The sequence below is a fragment of the Gorilla gorilla genome, chromosome 4 (assembly GCF_029281585.2).
Source record: "Gorilla gorilla gorilla isolate KB3781 chromosome 4, NHGRI_mGorGor1-v2.1_pri, whole genome shotgun sequence".
Taxonomy (NCBI): Eukaryota; Metazoa; Chordata; class Mammalia; order Primates; family Hominidae; genus Gorilla; species Gorilla gorilla.
In genome coordinates, this window is record NC_073228.2 from 120,071,185 (window position 1) to 120,094,176 (window position 22,992).

Below are 22,992 nucleotides of genomic sequence, written 5' to 3' on the forward strand. Positions count from 1 at the left end.
TCAATAAATTAGGGTGTATTTGTTGACAAGTAATAGATCACATTACAAACTTACTATTAGACGTTGTTTATCTAGTCAGCATTTATGAATAGTCTGTGGTAATCTGTGTGTTTATATTCCACATACAGTCTATCAACAAATCCTGTCATTTCTACTTTCAGAATATGTGCTAAATGCAACCACTTCTTACTACCTTTATCACTGCCACCTTATTTCAAAACCAGGTTTTACTTATTTATTATACGATCTTGTCCAAGTGTTTATAGTGTTAGGATTTTTCTTTTCACAATCATTCATCATAGGTAAAGAACTTATTTTTCTCTCACATGGTACATTAAAAATAGAAGCAAGCAAGTAATTGTCTTTAAAAATTTTTTGCTTTGCCTATTATTATTCTTCTAGAAAAGATAATAATAATACATAGTTACAAGAACAGAATTGAAGGAGGTGACTTAATATTTGAAATCATTATGTTTAATACTATTTAGGTTTTTATTAATGCTTGGTATATTTTGTTAATAATTTAAATATTGCTAAATTTTGGAAAAAATTACAATGGAATCATTATATTAGAGTTCTTCAGAGAAATTGAACCAATAAGGGATGGTTATATCTCTATATAATTATGTTTATGTGTGTGTTTATGTAAATGTATGTATATTTGTATGTATATGCAGTCATGCATCACTTAATGACAGGGATACATTCTAAGAAATGTGTTGTTAGGCAATCTGATCCCTGCGCAAACATCATAGAGTATACTTACACAAACCTAGATGGTATAGCCTACTACACAGCTGTGCTATATCATATAGCCTGTTACTCTAAGACTATAAACCTATACAGCATGTTACTGTGTTGAATACTATAGGCAATTGTAAAACAGTGGTAAGTATTTGTATATTTAAACATAGAAAAGGTAATGGATTGCACTACCACATTATGATGGCTACAGCATCACTAGGCCATAGGAAATTTTGGTTCTATTTTAATCTTATGGGGCCACCATTGTATGTGCAGTTCATCATTGACTAAAACATCATTATTCAGTGCATGACTATATATATATTTGTCACTTATTAGCACATTAATATGGATTTGTATAACTAAATTTCTAGTAATGCTCAAATAACATACATGGATGCATTTTTAATTGCTTCTCAAATATATGGAGTATTTTAAATAAGTAGATTCCAAAGATCAAAACAAGTTTAATAAATGTCTATTTGCAGCTACATTACACACTCACACACACACACACGCACACGCACACTCTCTCACAAAGGCAGTCAACTGTTCCTGAAATATTAATAAGATTATATTTTACAATGATATTTAAAACTTGAAACATACATACAAAACAATGAAGTGTGATAGCTAAGACCACAGACTTGGATCAGATAGAATGACATTTGACTTCAAGCTCTAACTTTCTGAGCCTTGGTTTTATTATGTGTCAAGTAATGATAATACCTGTTTCTTTGTATTGATTAAATGAGAATATATGTAAACTACTTGCCATGGTGCCCTGTACACATCATATACAGTAAACTATTACCATCTGTATTTTAATTCTTAATTCCTTCCCCTGAACACAACTTGATAAATATCCTTTAGGTTTCTGTTCCACCTTTCAAAAGTTGATTTAATTCATAATGTAACTTAGCGTAATATAAATAATACCATAGAAACAACCATCTGTAGCAGTGGTTTGATGGGAAAATACAGTCACAGCTACAATTTGATAAGCCAGGAACTGTATTTTTACCTCCTGAAGTTATAAAAGTAGAAGTAGTAATCCTCTCTCCAGGCATCCTTTTATCTTTTGAAGAATAGAAGTAAATATATCTACATATCCAAGCCAGTGGTAGTCCTTCTGTATTGGGGCTTTTTGCAGAGGATTGGGGCTTTTTGCAGAGCAGGCCTGCAAGGGGAATGAATATCAGAAATGAGGTTCCAGTGACAGAAGGTACTGAAATGCTGTGTGTGTGTATGTGTGTGTGTGTGTGTGTGTGTGTGTGTGTGTGTGTGTGTAGAATGTGAGGGGGGTTGGATAGGTTCATGTGGGTGTAAAGTGAAGAGATAGGCCAGGGTGATAGATGTATAGAACTTCTGATTTTAAAATAAGCATGTAAGCTGTATACTATTTAATGAAATTACTATTGACATTTTATTGAAATTAAATAATGAATTCATCACATTTTATGAGACCAACTTTAAGAAAACTAGCTGGATTTTTAATGGTTTGTTTCAACTTAATAGTGGTGTATAACTTAGTACAAACATCGAAGGCTATCAGAAAATCTATGTTAGAATTTTAATGATTATAGAAACTGTAGAATATTCTGTATATATCTGACACTTATAATTACTTGTTCTGGGGTATCCATAATAAAATTTATGTCATGTGGTTTTTTGGGTCAGTATTTTCAGGTATAAGCCTGGTGTGTAACAGTGAATGCTCTTAGAAGATTGGGTCTGTATCTTTTGTCTCTGTAAATTACACAATGATAGGAAGTTAATATGTTAGGGATTTAATAAGTATGTTAATGATTATCTATAAAGATAATATGCTTTATTTTTTGTTTGGTTTGTCATATTTTATTGGCCTGCTTTCTGCTAGAATACCATTATGATATAACTTGCCAAGGAGCCCTAGGGTATGAAAAAACAATCTTCCCTTTTTAATTATGAGAAGTTCAGAAACCTTCTGAATATATTGATTACTACTAAAGCAATTCTTAATAATTTTTCCACTAATATGAGTTGTAAAGATGCCAGACTCAAACAGATGTGAATACTAGGCTCCCTTGCTAGTTGAGTTCTTGTTACTTCACATCATTCTTACAGCTTTCTGTTAGTGTGAGTCACATGTGGGTCTCAGCAAAACGATAAATTAGCATAGACCCTGGACCTCTGGGTCATGGTAAAAATAATCACTGAATATTAAGGATCTGTGTAAAGATTCTTAACCTTTATAGGGTCTGTGTTCAGAAGATCTGTGAAACTCATGAAATTGTCTGCCACATTTTGTGTATACGTGCATACACATTTTTTCTGTGAAGGATATATGAGTATTTTCAAGTCTGTAACCCATGAAAGGTTAAGGACCAACGGATTTATAACCTCTTCAGAAGTCTTTTACATTGAGTAACCATTTGCCATCTCATTTCCTCACTAATTGCATATACTTCTGGAAAAACTTAGATACCATATTTTTTATTAGTCTTATTTTAATTTTCCAGAAAATTTGTGACCTTTTCATAATACAGTGTTATTTGTTTTTTATGTGATTCGTATTTTAGTACAAATACCATGTTAAGGTGCTTGATAAAATGTGAATGATTTATGAAATTTTACTTATATACCCAAATTTGTTGTTAAAAGGGACAAAATAGAATTTTTTTGTGTTTTACATTCAGTCCTTTTCATGGAATAGAATATTTTAAAACAACTTTGGCTTGAATTTTTAATTATCATATTTAGAAATCCTGCTTTTATGAAAATACAGAACCCTCACTCTGTGGCTTACAGACAATAGTAGTACATTATGTAGGGTAGCCTAAACAATGGTTGATTATTGTGTTTGTGTATATTTCATTCTCTCTGAACTGGAATTGAGAGGCAAACTTTGTCTTTAAACCTTTAGCTGTTGCTTTCTGGACCTTTGTATTGCCTAAGGGATGCAAACTTCTTGGAAAGTAGAACCATAAAGTTGTAAATGAACAAGGGAAGAAATACAAAATATAATTATTGTCTTCATTAATGTTTCTAAAGTAGACAGTGAGTAATTTCACAATTACAGTATCCACTCTCATGAAATTTACCAACTACATTAATGAGCAAATATGAAGCTGTTTTGCTAATGTGGAAATTAAATTTTTGAAAACAAAACTTTTTTATTCTGTCACCAAAGAAAGAAGCACATTGGTTATGTTAATAAAAATAATAGAATAAACAGTCATTCATTGGATGTTTAATTGTCACAGGCACTTTTACATATTACCTTACTGGATCTTAACCACTGTAAGAATTAAATGGTATTGCCATTTTGATGAGGAAACTAAAACATGTAGAAGTTTCTTCAAGGTGTTCTATGTGACCTTCAAAACCAGGCAATTAATGGGTGGTTAATATTTGTTAAATTGAATTGCATTGAAATCTCTTTTTACTCTGATCTTTTCATTAGTATTATCATTTTTTCATTTATCTGCAGTTAAATTATGGCCTCAATTTTGGGACTCCAGGTCTCAGTATACCTTAACATAGGAAATATACCCATTTAAATGTCTGCTACATTGTTTCCTGCAGTGATTCTTCTTTTTATAATCAAAGCAGTGTGTAGCAAGCTTTTATCATAATATTTTGGAGAAATATGATCTCTTTTATAATCCTGTTAGCTAAGTGAAGCAGATTTTCTATACTTTCATTCCCACTTATTAGTCACAAATTATGGGGCTGGAGATGAGTTGAGATATTGGAGGTCTTTTCTCCTCAGCCTTCTATGCAAATAGAGGATTTTCATTTTTTCTTAATAGTTTGTGGTGTTTTTCCTAAAAAGTAATCCTTAATATAGTTTTTACCCATATTGGAAAATATGGGTAAATATATTTTATTGATATATAATAATTATACTTTTGGTATCTCTCATTTTAAGGTATTAGCCTCATTTTTAAATAGTGTTTGAATCTGCAAATGGGTATCAAATTTGGGTGTTATGGAATATAAGAAAAAGAAATGAATAGTTGTATAGTCAACATTTTATACAGATGTAAGTATATAAAGTTTATATCAAAGAAAATACTTCAAAATATTTTAAGTATTATAGCTAGTATTGATGCAGTATGGTCAAATTCATTTAGTGAGGGAGTCATTACTGCTACATCTAGCTTTTATAAAATTTGAAAAATTCATGAATGTTATATTAAATATTTTACCACTTTGGGAGGCCAAGGCTGGTGGATCATGAGGTCAGGAGATCAAGACCATCCAGGCCAACATGGTGAAACCCTGTCTCTACTAAAAATACAAAAATTAGCCAGGCGTGGTGGCGTGTGCCTGTAGTTCCAGCTACTCAGGAGGCTGAGGCAGGAGAATCGCTTGAACCCGGGAGGCGGAGGTTGCAGTGAGCCGAGATCGGGCCACTGCACTCCAGCCTGGGCGACAGAGTGGGAGTCCAGCTAAAAAAAGAAATATATATATATATATGTATATATAATTTATATAAATATAGTACTTTATTTAAAAATAAATAGCATTTTCTCCTCTTCTCATTTGTTTATACTTTTAATATGTTCTGTTTACTTGTAATCAATGTGGAGTCTTCTTTTAAAAAAAAATAACATTGCTGTTGTCAAGAAAATTTGCAGATGAATATTGGAAAATATACTGAATACCTAGAAGGAAAATAATGTTTTTTGTCCTTCTTAATATAGAGGTCAAAATAGGGAAGCTATTTCTAAAGTTGCCATTCGTGGGAAAGGAAAGGCCTTATCATTTATAGAATTTGATATCAGGGAACAGTTGTTCTGAAGTAAAACAATCCAGACCATTACCACACTGATAATTTTCTCCAATTAGACAGATTAGAGGTTTAATCCTAAAAGAACCCCAGTATCCAATGTTTTTGCCTACATCTTTAACATTAAGGAAATCCTTTTTTTAAATTTATATTTTTAACCATTACACAAGATCTTTATTATTGGAAAAAGAACAGACGCAAATTAATCAGAAAATTTCTCATTGAGGAAGATTGAGTTTTTAAATGTATGTTAACAAAAGGTAGAAAAACTGATCACACTTAGCATGTATACAGTACTTATATGGACTAGAAAGTTTGTTCTTGTGCTTTCAGTAGAAACATAAAACAAATCTGATGTTGTCAAAGAGATAGTTTCATAATAGGTTATGTTTTTGTACAAGTGCCATATTTTCACTAGAACTATTACAAACATTACAGTCATCAGCAGATGTTACACATGTCTAGCATAGAAATTTCTTTTTTTGTTTTTGTTGTTTGTTTGAGACGGAGTCTTGCTCTGTCACCAGGCTGGAGTTCAGTGGTGCGATCTCGGCTCACTGCAACCTGTGCCTCCTGGAGGTTCAAGCGATACCCCTGCCTCAGCCTCCCGAGTAGCTGGGACTACAGGTGTGTGCCACCACGCCCAGCTTATTTTTGCATTTTTAGTAGAGATGGGGAATTTCACCATGTTGGCCAGGATGGTCTCGATCTCTTGACCTCATGATCTGCCTGCCTTAGGCTCCCAAAGTGCTGGAATTACAGGCATGAGCCACTGCACCGGGCCCTAGCATATAAATTTCTAAAGTGGATATAAATTAATCATATCAATTCTAAATTACAGTTAACATTTTTTAACCTGTTCTTCAGTTATTACACTGTATTTTTAGTCCAAAAAAAGATGAAAGGATTTATCAGGATATTTTGAGGGGATAGATTTTTAAATAGGTCATTTTGAAGATACTTTTGAGTAGACATAGTCATTACATAGTCATTAAAAAACCAGAGCTTTACATATTTTTATAAAAGAATTTTTAAATTCTAAAAGTAATAAATGACCTTAGGGAAGATTTGGAAAATACAAACAAGTATGAAGAAGAAAAAAAAAAGTCCCCCCAATCCCACTGTTCGACAAACAGTCATGGTATTTCAGGCAGAACATGGGCAGACAGTCATTAACAGTATACAACAACTTTCAAACTTAACTACCTTCTTCAATGGACTACTGAAAATCAGAAAGCCACTATAAAACCCAATGAAGTCTTCATCTGATGCTCTGAACAGGCAAAGTTTAGAGTGAGGGTTGACATGTCATATTTAGCATGTTGTTTAACAACTTTTCACAAGCTGACCCTGACTATCATGAAGTGAAATGAAAACGGCAGAATTTATCTGAAGATCCACAATCTAGAAATGGAACCACTGCTCTTTCGACAGGTGCCATCTCAGTGGCATCACGGAAAAGTCCAGATTGCCTGACACACTGGTAACCAATGATTGGAGGTCAGGTCCCAACAGATGTCTGGGCTTAAGGGAGTTAAGTCTATGCTGATAGATGGGAAGGGAGAAGAGGATATAAAAATGATTTTGTTTTTCCATACCACAAGGCTTTTGTGCCAAGGTGGCCATGTGTGTCAAAGTCGAGGAATCCCTCCTGGGAGCCAAGAGTAAGTCTCTCAAAACTAGAAGGGAAAAGTGTTTTCCCCACATCAATCCAGCTTCGAAGACACCCTATTAGTGACATATGCCCCTTCCCCACAAAACAACAATGAAGTGTTCTGTGTGTTAACAACATAGCTCAAAAGAAAAAAGTAAAACAAAATTCTGCATTTTTATAAAACTTGGTAAAAATAGTATTTCAAACTGTTCAGTCACCAGAAGTACACAGTTATCAAAAATGCACACACTTCTCTTGGCACCTCCAGCACCTTCAGCTTTCTGTGCCTGATCTGTTTTGCCATCTCCATTTTCTGCAGGATTATTCCCCTCCTTGCCAGCATCAGCTTTTCCCTTTCTCCCTTTGGGTACCTTCTCTCCCTTCTTTGCAGGGGCCTTTTTAGGCCTGGGCTCTGGCTTTGGAGGAGCAGGTTTAGCGGACAACCTTGCAGATCTTCTCTGTGGTTCGTCCTTTACCTTGGCTTTATCTCCTTTAGCATCCCCTTCAACCTTTCTCTTGGGCATGGTGGTGGCAGCGATGGTGGTGGGACATAGGCACTGGGCGTAGGATGCAGTGGCATGTGGGCTTTCGTGGGTCCAGGGGTCATTCTTGCCTCTTGTTCACACTGCTCCAAATCAACCACTCTTGATAGTAAATTCTTTATAAATATTGACTATTGTGTACATTTAAGTTGTTTATTACTTTTCACTGTTAAAAATAGTTTTTCCTCACACAATTTCTAAGGATGCTAACTAATGACAGCAAAATGCAATTTTCTAAAGAAATTTATCCAACTTGATAAAACCAAGAGTCCTTTACTTAGGGCAGGTATATGGGGTAGCGGTAAGAGCTTCCCTAATCCCTGTTTGACACAAATTTTCTTGGAAGCAAGGAAAGTAGAACCATATTCCCAAGAAGCATTCTCTTGGTGAGGCAGAATAGAAGAAAGAATAAATACTATGAGAACATTTTAGGGACAGTCCTGAATAGTAGTCAAGTAGTAAGGGCTCCAAAAGAACTTACATTCCTTCCTTTGTCACTGGAAAATCCCAGTTAGCTTTGAATAGGGCGTTGACTCTACCCCCATATTAATATTTTTAGAGCGTGTTATAGATTGAATTGTGCTTCCTCAAAATTTGTGTGTTGAAGCTGTCACTCCCAATGTGTCTGTATTTGGAGATAGGGCCTTTAATGAGGTAATTAAGGTTAAATGAGATCATAAGGATAGGGCTGTTAATCCAGCATGACTGGTGTCTTTGTAAGAAAAAGACTAGCTACCATGTGTCTGCTTTAATAGAGAAAACCTATGAGACAAGACCATCTAAAAGTCAAGGAGAGAAGCCACAGGAGAAACCAGCCCTGCGGACAACTTGATCTTGGACTTTCAGCTTCCAGAACTGAAAGTCTGGAGGCTGTTGTTGAAAATCTGGAGGCTATTGTTGGTGGCTATTGTTTAAGCCACCCAGTCTGTGGCGTTTCGTTAATGGCAGCCCTAGCAAACCAATACATACAGTTTTCTCCCTTTCCCTTCCCCTTCCCCTTCCCATTTTAGTAGTAGTGCAGTAGGCAGAATAACAGCTCCTCACAGATAGAAGCTGCTACTCTGTGGACTGTGTAAGCATTACCTTAAAAGGAAAAAAGATTGGGAGACTATCCCGGGTTATCTAGGTAGGCCATAAGCACAATAATAAATGTCCTTATAAGAGACAGGCAGAGGGAGATTTGACACAGACATACATAAGAGAAGGTGGTACGATCACTAAGGTAGAGAGAGAAGGTGGTACGATCACTAAGGTAGAGACTGGGATAATGGCCACAAGTCAAGAAATGCTGGCAGCTAGAAGGAGGAAGAGGCAAAAAGCATATTCCCAAGAGGGAATACAGCCCTCCTGACTCCTTGTTTTCTGCCCAGTGAAACTATTTTGGACTTTGTGAGGGAATATATTTCTTTTTGTTTAAGCTATTGAGTTTGTAGTAATTTGTTTTCAGCAGCCATAGGTAACTAATGCAAATAGCTGCTGAAAATACCAAATACTTTTCAGTGTCTAATGATGTAATCTTATGGTTTTGAATCATATGATGTTTGCTTTCTAATTTGTGAAAAAATCATATCGATTACTTTGCTTTTTTTTGTAAACTCTACCTCTTGCTGGTATTTTTTTCAAACACTGATGGATTTGATAATATTTTGATAGAGTTTTTTATTAAGGAATTAAATAGTCTCTACTTTTTCTTTTTTATACTGTCTTTGTCAGGTTTGGGTCATAAGGTTATAATGTTAAATTCTTTTGGATACATAGTGGGAGCCCAGGTTATTCTAACCTTGAAAGTCAGTTATCAAAGCTGAAGCTTTCTATGATAGACAATTGGGAGATAATTTTGGTTCTTAAGTAGAAGAAACCATATTAAAGTGTGTTTTTAAGATAATAAGATATAACAGTACATCCAAAAATTGTTTGTAGGTACCTAGGGAGCAAAATCAGGCATAAAGTCTCAGATAACAATCTAGGTACTGAGTTTCTCAAACACATTCTCTCTCATTCATGTTCTTCAGGAGTGAAGACTACATGAATTGAGTTTTGGGGGATTTAATCAGGAAGTAAAGGAATTCTAAGCCCCTAGAGAATGTCACAGTAGATGACTGAGAGGTGATCATGTTTATCTTTTCCCTGTAATTCTTTTATTCCATTTTTTTTTTCTTTGGAAGAGGTGAACATCGTAGATAATAAACTTTGGGAATGTTAGGGGATGGCAGGGAACATGTCTGTACAGGTCAGAGTTTCTGAGGTTGGTAGCCTTGGACTTTTTGTGAGAGAAAGAAGAGTAGAGTTATAAGGATCCAGGGATACATATGCAACCCAAGCATTGTGTAAACACTGGAAAAGTAATATAACTCACACGTCTGTTATTCCACATTTTCAAATGTACTTAATTACTTTGTAAATCTAAATCGTCAACTGAAAAATTATGTTTCTAAATTTGTGGCACCTTTAGTTAATGCTTTCAAACAACAAATAATAACAGCTTATACCTGTTACCCTATGGGAATCTGTAGAATGGGTTTAAAAAATTATTTTAAAGGGACCATCTTTTAAATGAAACCCTCCCTATAAACTTATAAAATTAATCAGGGAAGAAGGGATGGGGAGAAACAAAAACCAAGCTTGCAGCACATTCAGCGTTAATCACTAGGTCAGGCTTGCTCTCTGGTCTGCTTGTTCATAGTTGTTTGGTGCCTATTGTCCTAGAATCACATAGACCTTAGATTATAATTCTCCTTAACTGCTCCATAGAAAACAACTTGAACATCATGAAACATTAAGTTTTCCCTTTGAGATACTCTTTTTTTTTTTTTAACTGTTCCAAAGGCACATTGACACCTTTGAGATACTCTTTCAGGTCCTGCATACCAGTGAAACTACAGGCACCAGCTGGTCTGATGGTGAGCTGTCTCAGCAAAGAATGCACTCGGTATCTTCATGATTTCATCTCCCTTATTCCAACCAATCAATGACCCCAAATTTCCAGCCCGTTGCCCTCTACTATCCCCTTAAAATCCCCAGCTCAGAACTACTGTGGGAGATGGATTTGAGGGTCTTCTCCCGTCTCCTTTCTCAGCCACCCTGTGGTCATTAAATTCTTTCTGTGTTACAAACCCTGCTATCTCAGTATATTGGTCTGTTACTGTAGATCAGGCGTACAGATTTGTTGGTCTTGAATCTAAACACCAGTCCCTTAATCTTATTACTGAGGATACTCTTGGCTATGTAGTTACTCATGGTTGCATTGCTAGTTAGTTACAGAACCCTGGTGAGAGCCTGTGTTTTCAAGATCTCTTAGAAATGCTGTGAAGAAAAGGTCTTAGGTTTAGGTCTTAGTAATAATTATTTTGTTTGACTTCGGAAAAGTGTAGATACCTGCATCTCCTCTCTGTGGGCTATGCACAGATGAAATGTTGCATTATTACGTTTTGAAAGGTGCAGGATAGCTTCTGTTTTTCAACATTATGCTTTAGTTGTTCTAGCCACCATTCTTGATTTAAATGAGTAGGAAGTCAAGAGCAAAGTAAATATGGATTTTTGGAGTCCTTTGCTTATTTTCCCACATATTTTCTTACCAGAGAACACATAACATAGATAGGTAGATAGGAAGGGAGGGAGGTAGATAGGCAGGCAGTTCAACCAGAAAAAAATAAAGCCTGTTTTAGCAGGTTGTGAAAAGATGAACTGAATCTGTCAATGTCCGCATCTTCTTTAGTTACCAGGTGTGGATGTGGGTAAGCCTTGGTGCAACAGATAATACTGATAAGTGTATATGTTCCAAATAGAGATGTGGTCATAGGAGGAAAAAGAATGTTAATGCCATCTGGGATGTTAAGAAGTTAGGGAAGGACACAGGGCATAATTGAGATGAAATTGTAACTTCTTACTCTCTTCAGTGATAGTCAAATCTAATTTAAGCTGTTACTCTATTCTCATGAAAACATTCTCAAGAGTTGAAGAAAATAAATAGTAAGGCAGTCTATATGGACCTTAACAAAACTTAGTTTTGACTATTGGAATTAAATTTTAATATTTTAATTTGGAAATCTACTCATCCTGAAATCTCTTGGTAAAAACATGGAATCTTTTTAATATGAATTAGAATTATTCTGGTCAACAATTATAGTTTCTGTACCCATTAAGGTATCAAAGTCTTATATTCAAATTATATTAAATTGACTCATTGACTCATCTAGTTCAATGGGAATATGATTTTAGAAGTAGAATAAAGTCTACTTGTATTTGTAAAGTTGACACAATGTTTTATGAGGGAATTTAATGTTCTTTTTAGGAACATGAGGCTGGACAGAAAGATAATCTTACAAGAAATTATCTCAGTTTTTCATTTTGGCCTTTTGTTCACAAAAGAGCTAGAATTCAAAAGAAAACAACATTTAGCCTATTTATTTATTTGTTTATTATTTTTTTGAGAGGGAGTCTTGCTCTGTTGCCCAGGCTGGAATGCAGTGGTGCCATCTCGGCTCACTGCAACCCCTGCCTCCCAGGTTTAAGTGATTCTTCTGCCTCAGTCTCCCAAGTAGCTGGGACTACAGTTACACGCCACCACGCCTGGCTAATTTTTTGTATTTTTGGTAGGGACAGGGTTTCATCATGTTGATCAGGCTTGTCTCGAACACCTGACCTTGTGATCCACCCACCTCCACCTCCAAAGTGCTGGGATTACAAGTGTGAGCCACTGCGCTCTGCCGCTCTTTTTAATACTATGGTTATTTTAGTTGATATCTTCAGATTGCTCTTGGAGTATATAAAATATGTCATAGATTGTGTTATTTTAATTTTACTTGTCTATGTTCTTATTTCTTTGAAGTTGCTATTTTTCACTATATTTTGCTGTCACCTATAAATTATAAATATTAGTCTTAACAGAAGTCAGATATTTTCTATATTGGATTTTTTTTGAAAAAAAGGAGATAGGATAAAATGTAAGGAAATCAAATCTAGGAACTACTTTAGAAAAGTCAGAGGATTTTTATTTAGTATTGAGAAGTATAAGATAAGTTAAATATATACACCAGAGAAAAAAAGTTCTTATTACAATGTAATATGTGGGACAAAAAAAATAGGATATGGCTATCTATATTTTATTTTAATATTTATTTAACAAATATTTACTCAGCTCCAAATTAGGTACTAGAAACTGTCTCAGACTCTGGGAATATATTTCCAAACATCCTGGTCAATGAAACATTAAATTTCTAATTAGAAATTTTAGAAGTTCTAAGAAAGCAAAAAGCTCATGGTGCTTTTGGAACATAGTCCAGGGAGATTTAACCTAATCCAGAGAAGCTCGGGAAAAATTTGTGCCAGACTATAAGATGAGACCGTAAGGTTGAGTCAGAGAGGGACAGAAGGGGTTTGGAGAGAATGTTATTGGAATGTAGGAATAGTATGTTCAAAAACTCTGAAGCGACTATAATGTATTGTAAGACACCCTGAAAGAAGTTCATGATCGTAGGAGTGGAGGCAGTGAGAAGAGGTGAAGCCAGACTGGAGTGGTTCAAAGGCAACACTTGAAATTATCTGATTAAAATAAGGCACTCAACATAGCCTAAAAAATGAAGGTTATTCCATTTGGTATTCTTTGCTGAACTGCTTAACAGTATTTTTATGTTTCCATGTGCGGAATTCATTTTATAAATTTTTTAAAAAGTAATGCATGTATTTGGAGCACCATTATATGACCATGGAAATGGTTTTACTGTTTGTCTCTTTTACGTTTTTTAAGAACAAGGCTTCCATTTTCCGCTTCCATCTCTTGGACTGTTCATTTAAAGGTGATCTTTCTGTTTCTTAATCCCGGTTCTAAGGATTCTGGGGTTGGTAGTTTAACTGTTAATCCTTTTAAAAAATTGAACCAATGTATCTTTTCAGTGAGAAATAGTTCATAAATCTTGCTACTCAAATAAATCATTAGTCTATATGAGGACTTCAGTTGGGAATTCATTTATTCTTGTTCACTAGAATTAGGAAACTCTATGTAGATAAGAGCCATCTCTGTGTTTACTTACTGTCTCTACAGTTCCCAGCCATTGCCTAGTATATTAATCCATTTTTGTTGGTATAAAGGAATATCTGAGACTGGGTAATTTACAAAGGAATGATATTTATTTTGGCTCATGTTTCTGCAGACTGTACAGGAAGTGTAGTGCTCTCATCTGCTTCTGGTAAGGCCTCAGGAAGCTTACAATCATGGTGGAAGGCAAAAGGGGAGTTGGCATATCACATGGTGAGAGGGAACAAGGGTCTGGGGCCGCGGTGCTGCACTCTTTTAAACAACCGGATCTCATATGAACTCAGAGCGAGAACTCATTTATTGTGAGGACAGCACCAAGCCATTCATGAGGGATCTTCCCCCAAGCCCCAAACACCTCCCTCTAGGCCCACCTCCAGCATTAGACATCCTATTTCAACATGAGGTTTGGAAGGGACAAAACATTCAAACTGTATCACCCGGGATATTGTTGATGAAGTATTTGTTGATTGAATTAATACTAAATTTTGTTGGCATTACATTTTATTTTGACTTTAAATGCTGATGAGTGTTTGATAGTTCATGGTTCTGTGATAACATTTAGGCTTGTAGTGAATAAAACATTACAATATTGTTTAAATCTTTTCTTTTACATTTAAATAAAAGATGGATAAGAATGTTACTTTAACATTTTATATAATATCCTTTAACAATCTGTAGGCTAATCTTTAGTTTATGGGGCTCCTAACCCATAATGCAGTTTTACTGATACTTTTGCCATTTCCAATTTGTTGCTGTGACCATTTGGTGAATATTTTATTTCACTTATACTTTTTGGATCTAGAGTTTTCTTTTTTTGTTGTTTCTATTTTTCTCTTGAGATTTATTCTGTGTTCACTCACTGATAGCATATTTTTCTTCAGTTCTTTGAATATATTTATAATAGCTTTTTTGAATTACTTTACTTGCTAAATTCAACGTCTGAGCCCAGTTAGAGTGATTTGTATTGAGTGTATTTTTTCTTAAGTAATTTCCTGAAGACTTTCCTGTTTGTTTTTTGGGGGATTTTTTTTTTTTTTTCATATGTAGAAATTTCTGGTTGAAAACTAGACATTGGGAGACATATGGTGAAATGACTCTGGGTTCTGTCGTATTCTTTCGAGGACCTTGGTTTTTTGTTCTAGTAGGCAATTAACTTCCTTAGGTTGAAACCACAAACTGTCTCCTGTGAGGTATTCAGCTTACACCTTTCCTCGGCTGCTTTGTTAGCCTGAACACCTATAGGTCCCCCTTGTGTATGCACAATGTGGTAGCCCAAAGATTTTGGCAGATGCTCATCTTCTTTGTTGTTTCTTTGTGTCTCAGAATTTCCTCCTAATTGACAGTAGCTATGCCAGCTTTGGGCCCTATACTCTGACACATCAAGCCTGTCTAGATTCATCTTTCTACCACTCAAGCTGTAAATGATTGAAGAATGTTCTCAGTTAATAAAAGAATCACAGATTCTAAAATCTTGTTTTTTTTTTTCTCTTCCTGCTTTTTCACTAGGCTTCATAGGCCTCCCTTGCTCATGTGTAAATTTTGTTGTCAGCTAGGAATTTGTGTAGCTTGTGCTCTGAATTTGAGTCTCGTGCCTTCTGTGATTAGCTTGGTGCTAAGATTTTTCCTTTAAATTTTCAGCTGTTTTTCCAGCTCTCCACTCCAAGTTCTAGCATCTTTAGCCAGGGCAATGACATTTTTTTCTTCTCCTTTTTTGTAGCTGTAGCTATGGAGTTTGGTCAGTGCCCTGCAGCCAGTATGAACTCTCAATTCTTACCCCTTCTAGTTTTCAAAATAAAACTCTTCAGCCTTATGTCTGCATTTGAAAGTCTGAAGTATCTTCAAGTAGTTTGTTTGCTTTAATCTAGTATCTTATTATTGGTGTCTCTGGGGTTTTGTATGACCACGTCAGTTTTTCAGCATGATCAGAAGTTAAACTACTTCATCCCTATTGATTTCAAATAGTACATTTAAAACAAGGGCTTCTAAACATTCAATGAAATTCAAATGATGTTTTAGACATTAACTTACACCTCAACTCTTCCAAATTGGTAAGTTCATGTTTACACTTTGTACTTCCCTTTTTTTTTTTTTTTTGAGAACAGCAAATTATATTTTAGCTGATGGACTTTCCTCAGTTTTTGTTAATTACATGTGTGTCTCTATTTAGTAGTGCATTTAGAGTCACTATTTTTCACTGCTGCAGATATCTAGACATTTGATTGGAAAATAGTTTGGCATTGAACTTAGTAGCAATATTGGGGGACTTGGGACTAAAAAGCACCAATCAACTTAGAAAACCAAGCCCTGTAGTAACACAAGGAAAAAAAAAATTCCTGAAGCCAATACCTTGGGAAATAAAGATAATAGAAATGAAATCATCTAAGTAGGTGGCCTTAATATTTCTGCACATGTTCCATAACCCTCACAGGTAATAGTGGAGTGGCATCTGGGAGACAGGACAAAACATAAATGTGGAATTTCAAGGATATTCCTATTTTCTGTTAAAGTTGCAGGAAGTATGAATTACTAAAGACTTCACATATGGTCAGATTGCTGAGTTTCAGTTTCAGATATTAAACACTCTTTTTTAGACGTTCTCCCATTTCACTCTCATTTCATATGAGTTCATATTATTTTATGCCCCAGGCCCGAAGTGTAGATAAGTTTACTGCTCCAGTGTATACTGTTTATCTGATTCACTCTCCCCCTCTTTTGCCTTCTGGTGTCACAGAGTGGTAAGCAGGAAAGCAGGGTCTGTATCTATCTGTGCTATAGGTTCACTATCCTTGCCATAAATTAAGTTGATCACTTAAAAAGTGTCACTACTTTAGCACTAGATTTAGCTCGCTTTTAACAGAAATTTCATGGTGATCTTTTCTTATTTCAAGGCCCTTGAAATAAGGGCCTTGTTTTCTTGTTAATGGAGCATCTCATTCTCCTTCAACAGGGCTTGATTTCCTTTGAACAAACATTATTCTTACCAATAATTCTGATAACTTTCTGGTAATTTAATTGTGGTTATCCATCCCCTTTATTCTCCATCAGTTCATTTTAGATATTCTTGTGATTTCCTTTTGTCTTTCACAAGATCTTTGAAATCCCATTTTCTCTACATCTTTAATATGACCTGCAAAAAATGTTTGTTCAATTTATACATCCTGCCACAAAATAGTACTCTGCTTCAAATTCCACATTTATGTTTTGTCTCCTCTGCCACAGGTAATAACCTGTCCACTATTACCTGTGGGGGTTATGGAACATGTCCAGAAATACTAAGGCTGCCCACTTAGGTGATTTTATTCTTATTATCTTCATTTTCCAAGGTATTGGCTTCAGGATGTTTTTTCTCCTTGTGTTTTCTGACTTGATTGGTGATGCCGAGCATTCACACAGCTTTTCAGTTTCTCAGCTTAGAAGCAAGGAATGTTAAAAAGTTACTATCAGTGCCTTTAATCATGAAAAAGAAAAGTAGAAGGAATTAGTTCTCTCACCCAGGGACATCAGTGTGTGTGTATACCAGTGGGAACCAGACATCGTGTCTAGGTAAAATCACTTATCACACTGCAGCTACTTTTTTCACCTGGTAATTTTAGCCAAACTAGGTCATGTTATAAATGTCAGCAAGGCAAAAGAGAGAATAAAATGTCATCAGAATAATGCACATGCATTTCAGTGGAGCTTAAAATCTTTTATAGGAAACAGGATTATGAGGTAGGAGATTTTTTTCATTGCAGCAGTGAATGTGAATACAGTTACTATGATTCTTAAGGTATTCACTTTGGCCTCATTCCTGCTTTCTTTAAATTAGAAAAAATATCTCAAGTTTGCTTATAGGTAAGAGTTTTAAGCCAAATAAATAACAGTTATTGTAGTGATTTGGTTGAAAAATAAACTTCTAATTCCCCTTTAAAAACTGAGAAGAAATGAAATATAGTGCAACGTCAGCCACAAAATCATTATTTTGATAGCTAACATCATTTGTATTCTAGGCTGGAATTTTAAAATTTAAAGTTCAAAAAAATAAAATTTTATTCACATTGTTGATTTTGCCCAATGACACAAGCTATATGTTAATATTAAATTAATATAGACAAATTAAAGTACATTTATCACTTTCATATGTAGTAATTTTTATTTCAATAACCAGAATTGTAGGTTTCAAAAAATGTTTGAAAATTTGCTTTAATTAATAGTTTTGACAAAGAACCTTTAATAGACCACTGCTTTTCTTTTCAAAGTTTCAGTTAAACCTGAAGAAATAATATGGTCCTGCTGTGATTTTTAAATTAATGCTTTTGTGGTTGCATAAATTGTGTTTTTTCATGAATATTAGGATTGTAAATGAAAATTAAGTCTGGATTCTGATCCTTTTCCTTTCAAGCTTATTAAAATAAGATCTTTTAGGATCACTGTGACTCTCTCCTTGTTAGTTTTATGTCATAACTTAGCCCTGATTATAAACAAACTTTAACTGTTTCTTAATTCAGTTTTTTCTTTTGTCATGAGCAAAGAAAAATTACTGAAATAAACAAGCATTGAGACATATTCTTGTAGTTGAAAACTTAGTGTGGGAATCATATTTTTGACTCCCAGCTCAGGATAGGATTAGGTAGGGTAGATTATTTTATCTTCTTGTAAAATAGTGTAAAATAAATATTTGCCTATAGACATTACAGTTTAGAGTAGAGAAGTTTCACATTAGAAAGATGCTGATTCGCCTTTACATTTAGGCATAAAAGAGGGAGTACATACAGAGCATTTATAATTTATCTACTTTAAACATAATTATTTTTTATTATTTCCCTTTGTACTATTTTTAATCCTACTCATAGAATGAAAGATGAGGCATCGAACTTGTATCTAAGATTGATGATTTGTTTTGAGTCTGGGGCAGACAGACACAATAATGGCTTAGTCTGATACAGGCATTTTGGGTTCAGTCTCTAGGGACAGGTATTCATATGTAATAAAACCACTTGAACTGGCATTGATTGTCGTTGATAATCCTAGCAGGATCAACATTGATTGAGTAAATAAAAAGATCGAATTTACCTTCTTCTGGCAAGGCAGGCAGAGAAGCAGGACAAAGCATAAAGACTTGACAGCACTATAGCATTACCTCTATTCAACTGTGCTTCAGAGAAAAGAAGTGGCAATGATTAAGGGTACTGTTCAATTCAACAAGCAATTATTGAGCAGTTCTGTAGCCCAACACTGTGTTGGCTGCTAAAGGACACAAAAGGAGAAGACAGTATGATTTTGCACTAAAGTAGTTTATCATCTAATTTGGAAGACAAACGGTTCATATATGAAACAGCTAGAAAACAAATTATGACAGTATATAATTGAGTGTACAGTTGTTCATGCAGCAGAATACAAGCACAATTTATTTGTCCAGCAAGTGAAAAGATATATCTTTATAATGTTTATAATGTTAAATTTTGTGTGGCAACATAAAATAACATAGCCTGAGTTAATTCAGGTCTTTGGTTATTTAAGATGAAAAAAACTCCAGCAATTTAAATGGTATTTATTTAAAATATCCTTTATTTTATTTATAGTCCTTTATTTAGACCACCTAAAAACACTAGATATATGATTATTCATACCTGAGCCCCCCCAAAAAAATGAAGAATAGCTTACTCCCTGTTAATGATTCAATCGAGTATAAACTTTATTAGGTTTTGTTCACTATTGATTCTTTGCCTCATATATCATAAAGGTTCATTCTATCTATTTTGCAGTATTTTCCAATGTCTAGGTATTCTGAATTATGTTCACTAAAAAGTAGGTCTCAAAGAGCATCGTAATCTCCTTAGCTTTGTATAAGGAAGCCATGTAGCAAAGCAGCCTTAATACGTTTCTGTTTTTGCTTTTGTTTTATTTTTATCTCCATTACTTGTTAAGTGGTAATGGTGTAGTAGCATCTTAAAATGCCATACTATTAAGATTCAGCTGGGGAACCTTCTCCTATTCTTTGCTCTTCAGATATATCTCTACTGTAACCCCATAGCTCTTGAACATCTCATGACATATATCATTGTATTTTAATTTAATAAATTCATTTTTCTATGCACTAGACTGGCTTCTTTGCATTATAACCAGGACTTCACATAGATGCTGGTACCTCATAGATTTCTAATAAATACCTGCTGAATTAAGGAAACACAAATTTATGTTCTACATAATGATGCTAGTGAAAATTTGTTGCTGTGTTTATTTCTCACAATAAATAAACATGGGGTGCATCCTGTAGTAGTGTCCTATGGGAATCAATTATTGATACCCAGTGATGTAAACAAGGTGTTTTAAAAAAGAAAAGATTGAAGGAAAGCAGCCTCCTCTTTTACCAGCCCCCACCTCAACTATATAATTTTCTTTAAGAAAATTGATATCAAAAGCTGTGATATCCGTTTCTCTTTACCATCAACAGTTCTTGAAGTTGCCTTGACAAGCAGAGATGCCTTGAATCAGTCCAAATACATGATATATAGATATATAATACGTGTGTGTGTGTTGACATCTTTAGTAGAAACAGCTTTTCAGATATTGATTTCATACTGTCTTCCTCCTGGCTTTCCATTGACTTAATGATTTCAGATACAGTTTCAAATTGCATCTTAAGTGTGGGGAGTGGGGATAGTAGCTAGCCTCTGGCTCCTCTTTTTTAAGGTTTTTCTGAGACTGCCTTGGAGTGGTTCAAACCAGAATAAATGCAGTTTACTGCCTATCACTCCATACTTCTAAGATGGTTTTGCCAGCTTTTAGAGCCTCTCAGATGTTCTAAAATAAGGTCAAGCTGATTCTACATCCTATTGGTGGTAGGTGTTAGTGCTGTCACTTTGGCAAAATGTTTTTGACTTGAGATAGAATCATTAATCCGGGGATATCTTGTTAATAAATTTACTGACTACTCACTTGGAATTTTTGATGTAGCAGTTTTTAATAATACAGCTTTTTCATGTCAACAAGAGTACATTCTGACTGATTCTATTTATAAAAGTATGCAATACTAATGTTTAATATTAGAACAGTTAGCAGTAGTTAACTTTGGAGAACAAAAATAGTAGAGGTAAGGAGTCAGTAAGAGGACTTCTGAGGATGCAGGTAATGTATTTATTCAGCGAGTCGTGGTTATATGGGTGTGTTTATTTTGTAGTAACTCATTGAGCTGTATGATTGCTATACTTCACTAAAATCTATGGAGATCAAAGGCTACTTTGGCAGCTTTAGTCTGATGACAAACTTATTATTTTCTTAAACAATGGGCAAAATTTTCTTCTGACTTTCAGATTCCTACAGTCTAAAGGGAAAGATAAAACTATTTTAGTATGATAGCTAAAATGCTTTTGCTCTTTTAAAATTGTCATTATAAAGTGTATTGTTTATTTTAACTTTTATATGACTGTTATTGGCTACTTAAAAGTCTTTAAAGAAATTAATTGGGAAATAAGTTGAACATGAATACGGGAGTACTTACTTCAAGACAATCCAGAAAAAAAAACAACAGAAGATAAAATGTAATATTTAACAAAAAACAAATGTCATTTTGTATTTAAAGAACAGTTTAAGGTATGTTTAAAACAACTACTTCTGAACTGAATGATACTACTTCGCATCCCCTCCATGGCAAAGGGGGGGTCATCTAAATTAGTTGTAGTCAACTGCACCAAGCTGAAGAGCCACTTTACACTGAACTGAATTTTGTATGGAAGCTGGAAAGAACCACAGACTTTACTACCACATTCTAATTGGCAGGAACCCTGCTTCTGATGCTAAACAGCATGTCAGGATTGCATACTGTATCAATTTCAGAAGTCCAAGTTACATTTGGGTTTATTGTTTATCCAGCCAGAAGTAAGCTGCCTTCTGTAACTTACCTATTGGCTTACTGGGTTATGATTTTCTAATTAGAAATGGAGGACTTTGAGATGTTAAAAATGGGGACCCAATAATGAGTATTGCACTGCAGATACACAGACTGAATATCACTGTCCTAAAAAAAATAAAAAAAGGCTTTTAAGTTGAAATATCAAAATCATGATTAAAATCAAAAGGTAAACAAGCAAGATAGGATAAATTCAATCCATGGTGTTGGTACCAGTACTCTTCACGTGAAAAGGACCTCGGCATAAGTGTTCAGAAATAACAAAGATCAACCAGCTTGGCCGACATGGAGAAACCCCATCTCTACTAAAAATACAAAAATTAGCTGGACGTGGTAGCGGGTGCCTGTAATCCCAGCTACTCTGGAGGCTGAGACAAGAGAATTGCTTAAACCCCGGGGGGGGGGTGGAGGTTGCAGTGAGCCAGGATCACACCACTGCACTCCAGCCTGGGCAACAGAGCAAGACTCCGTCTCAAAAAAATAACAAAAATAACAAAAATCAATAAGCTGAAAAATGTTATAAAATTTGAATAATTCATTAGACATAAAATTACAGAGTGCTTACATTTGTTGGGTACTCTTTTAATTGCTTTACATATATTAACTTGTTAAATTCTCAAGCAACCTATGAGATACAGGACAAGACAAAGAGAAGTTAAGTACATGTATAAGGTCACACAAATGACATTTAAATCCAGGCAGTCTGATTGTAATTCTATGCTCTTACCCTTAAAAGGATTCGTCAATTCCGGCTAAATGGTGTGCCTGAATAAAATGTGGAGCACAGTAGCATTTATAATATTTATTCATTCAACAAATATTTATTGAACGCTTACAATTGGGCCAGGCACTATGCTAGGTATTTAGGGTTATAATATTCCCCCACTTATTCATGGTTTTACTTTTCACAGTTACCTTTGGTTAACTGTGGTCTGAAAATAGGTGAGTACAGTACAATAAGATAATGTATGTGTGAGAGAGAAAGACTACATTCTCATGACTCTTATTACAGTATATAGTTATAATTATTCTATTTTAGTTATTGTTAATCTTTTACAGTGCTTAATATACAAATTAAATTTTATCATAGGTATGCATAATAGGAAAAAACATAGTATATATAAAGGTCAGTGCTATTAGCAGTTTCAGGCATCCTTTGGGGGACTTGAAATATATCTCCCACAGATAAGGGGGAACTATACATAACAGTTTATGAAAGTCCTTGACACTTGTGAAGTCTGTATTCTAGTAGAGGTTTACAGACAATAAACAAAAAAGTAAAACAACTAAGTTGTCTAATAAAATACTTACATTGAAGCTATGAAGGGGACTGTAATTTCATAAGGTGGTCAA

At 34.7% G+C, this 22,992-nt stretch overlaps 2 protein-coding genes across 8 annotated transcripts in view; one reads left to right on the plus strand and one right to left on the minus strand.

Moving 5' to 3' along the window:
- Positions 1-22,992, plus strand: part of COMMD10 (COMM domain containing 10) — a 218,753-nt gene that overhangs the window by 138,498 nt on the left and 57,263 nt on the right. The window lies entirely within an intron of this gene.
- Positions 1,849-7,699, minus strand: LOC101153591 (non-histone chromosomal protein HMG-17-like). The gene is made up of 2 exons (XM_055389525.1): positions 7,359-7,699; positions 1,849-1,924 (listed from the first exon to the last, which is right to left on the minus strand). Exons 1-2 carry the CDS (start codon positions 7,697-7,699, stop codon positions 1,849-1,851), a joined length of 417 nt encoding a protein of 138 aa, XP_055245500.1.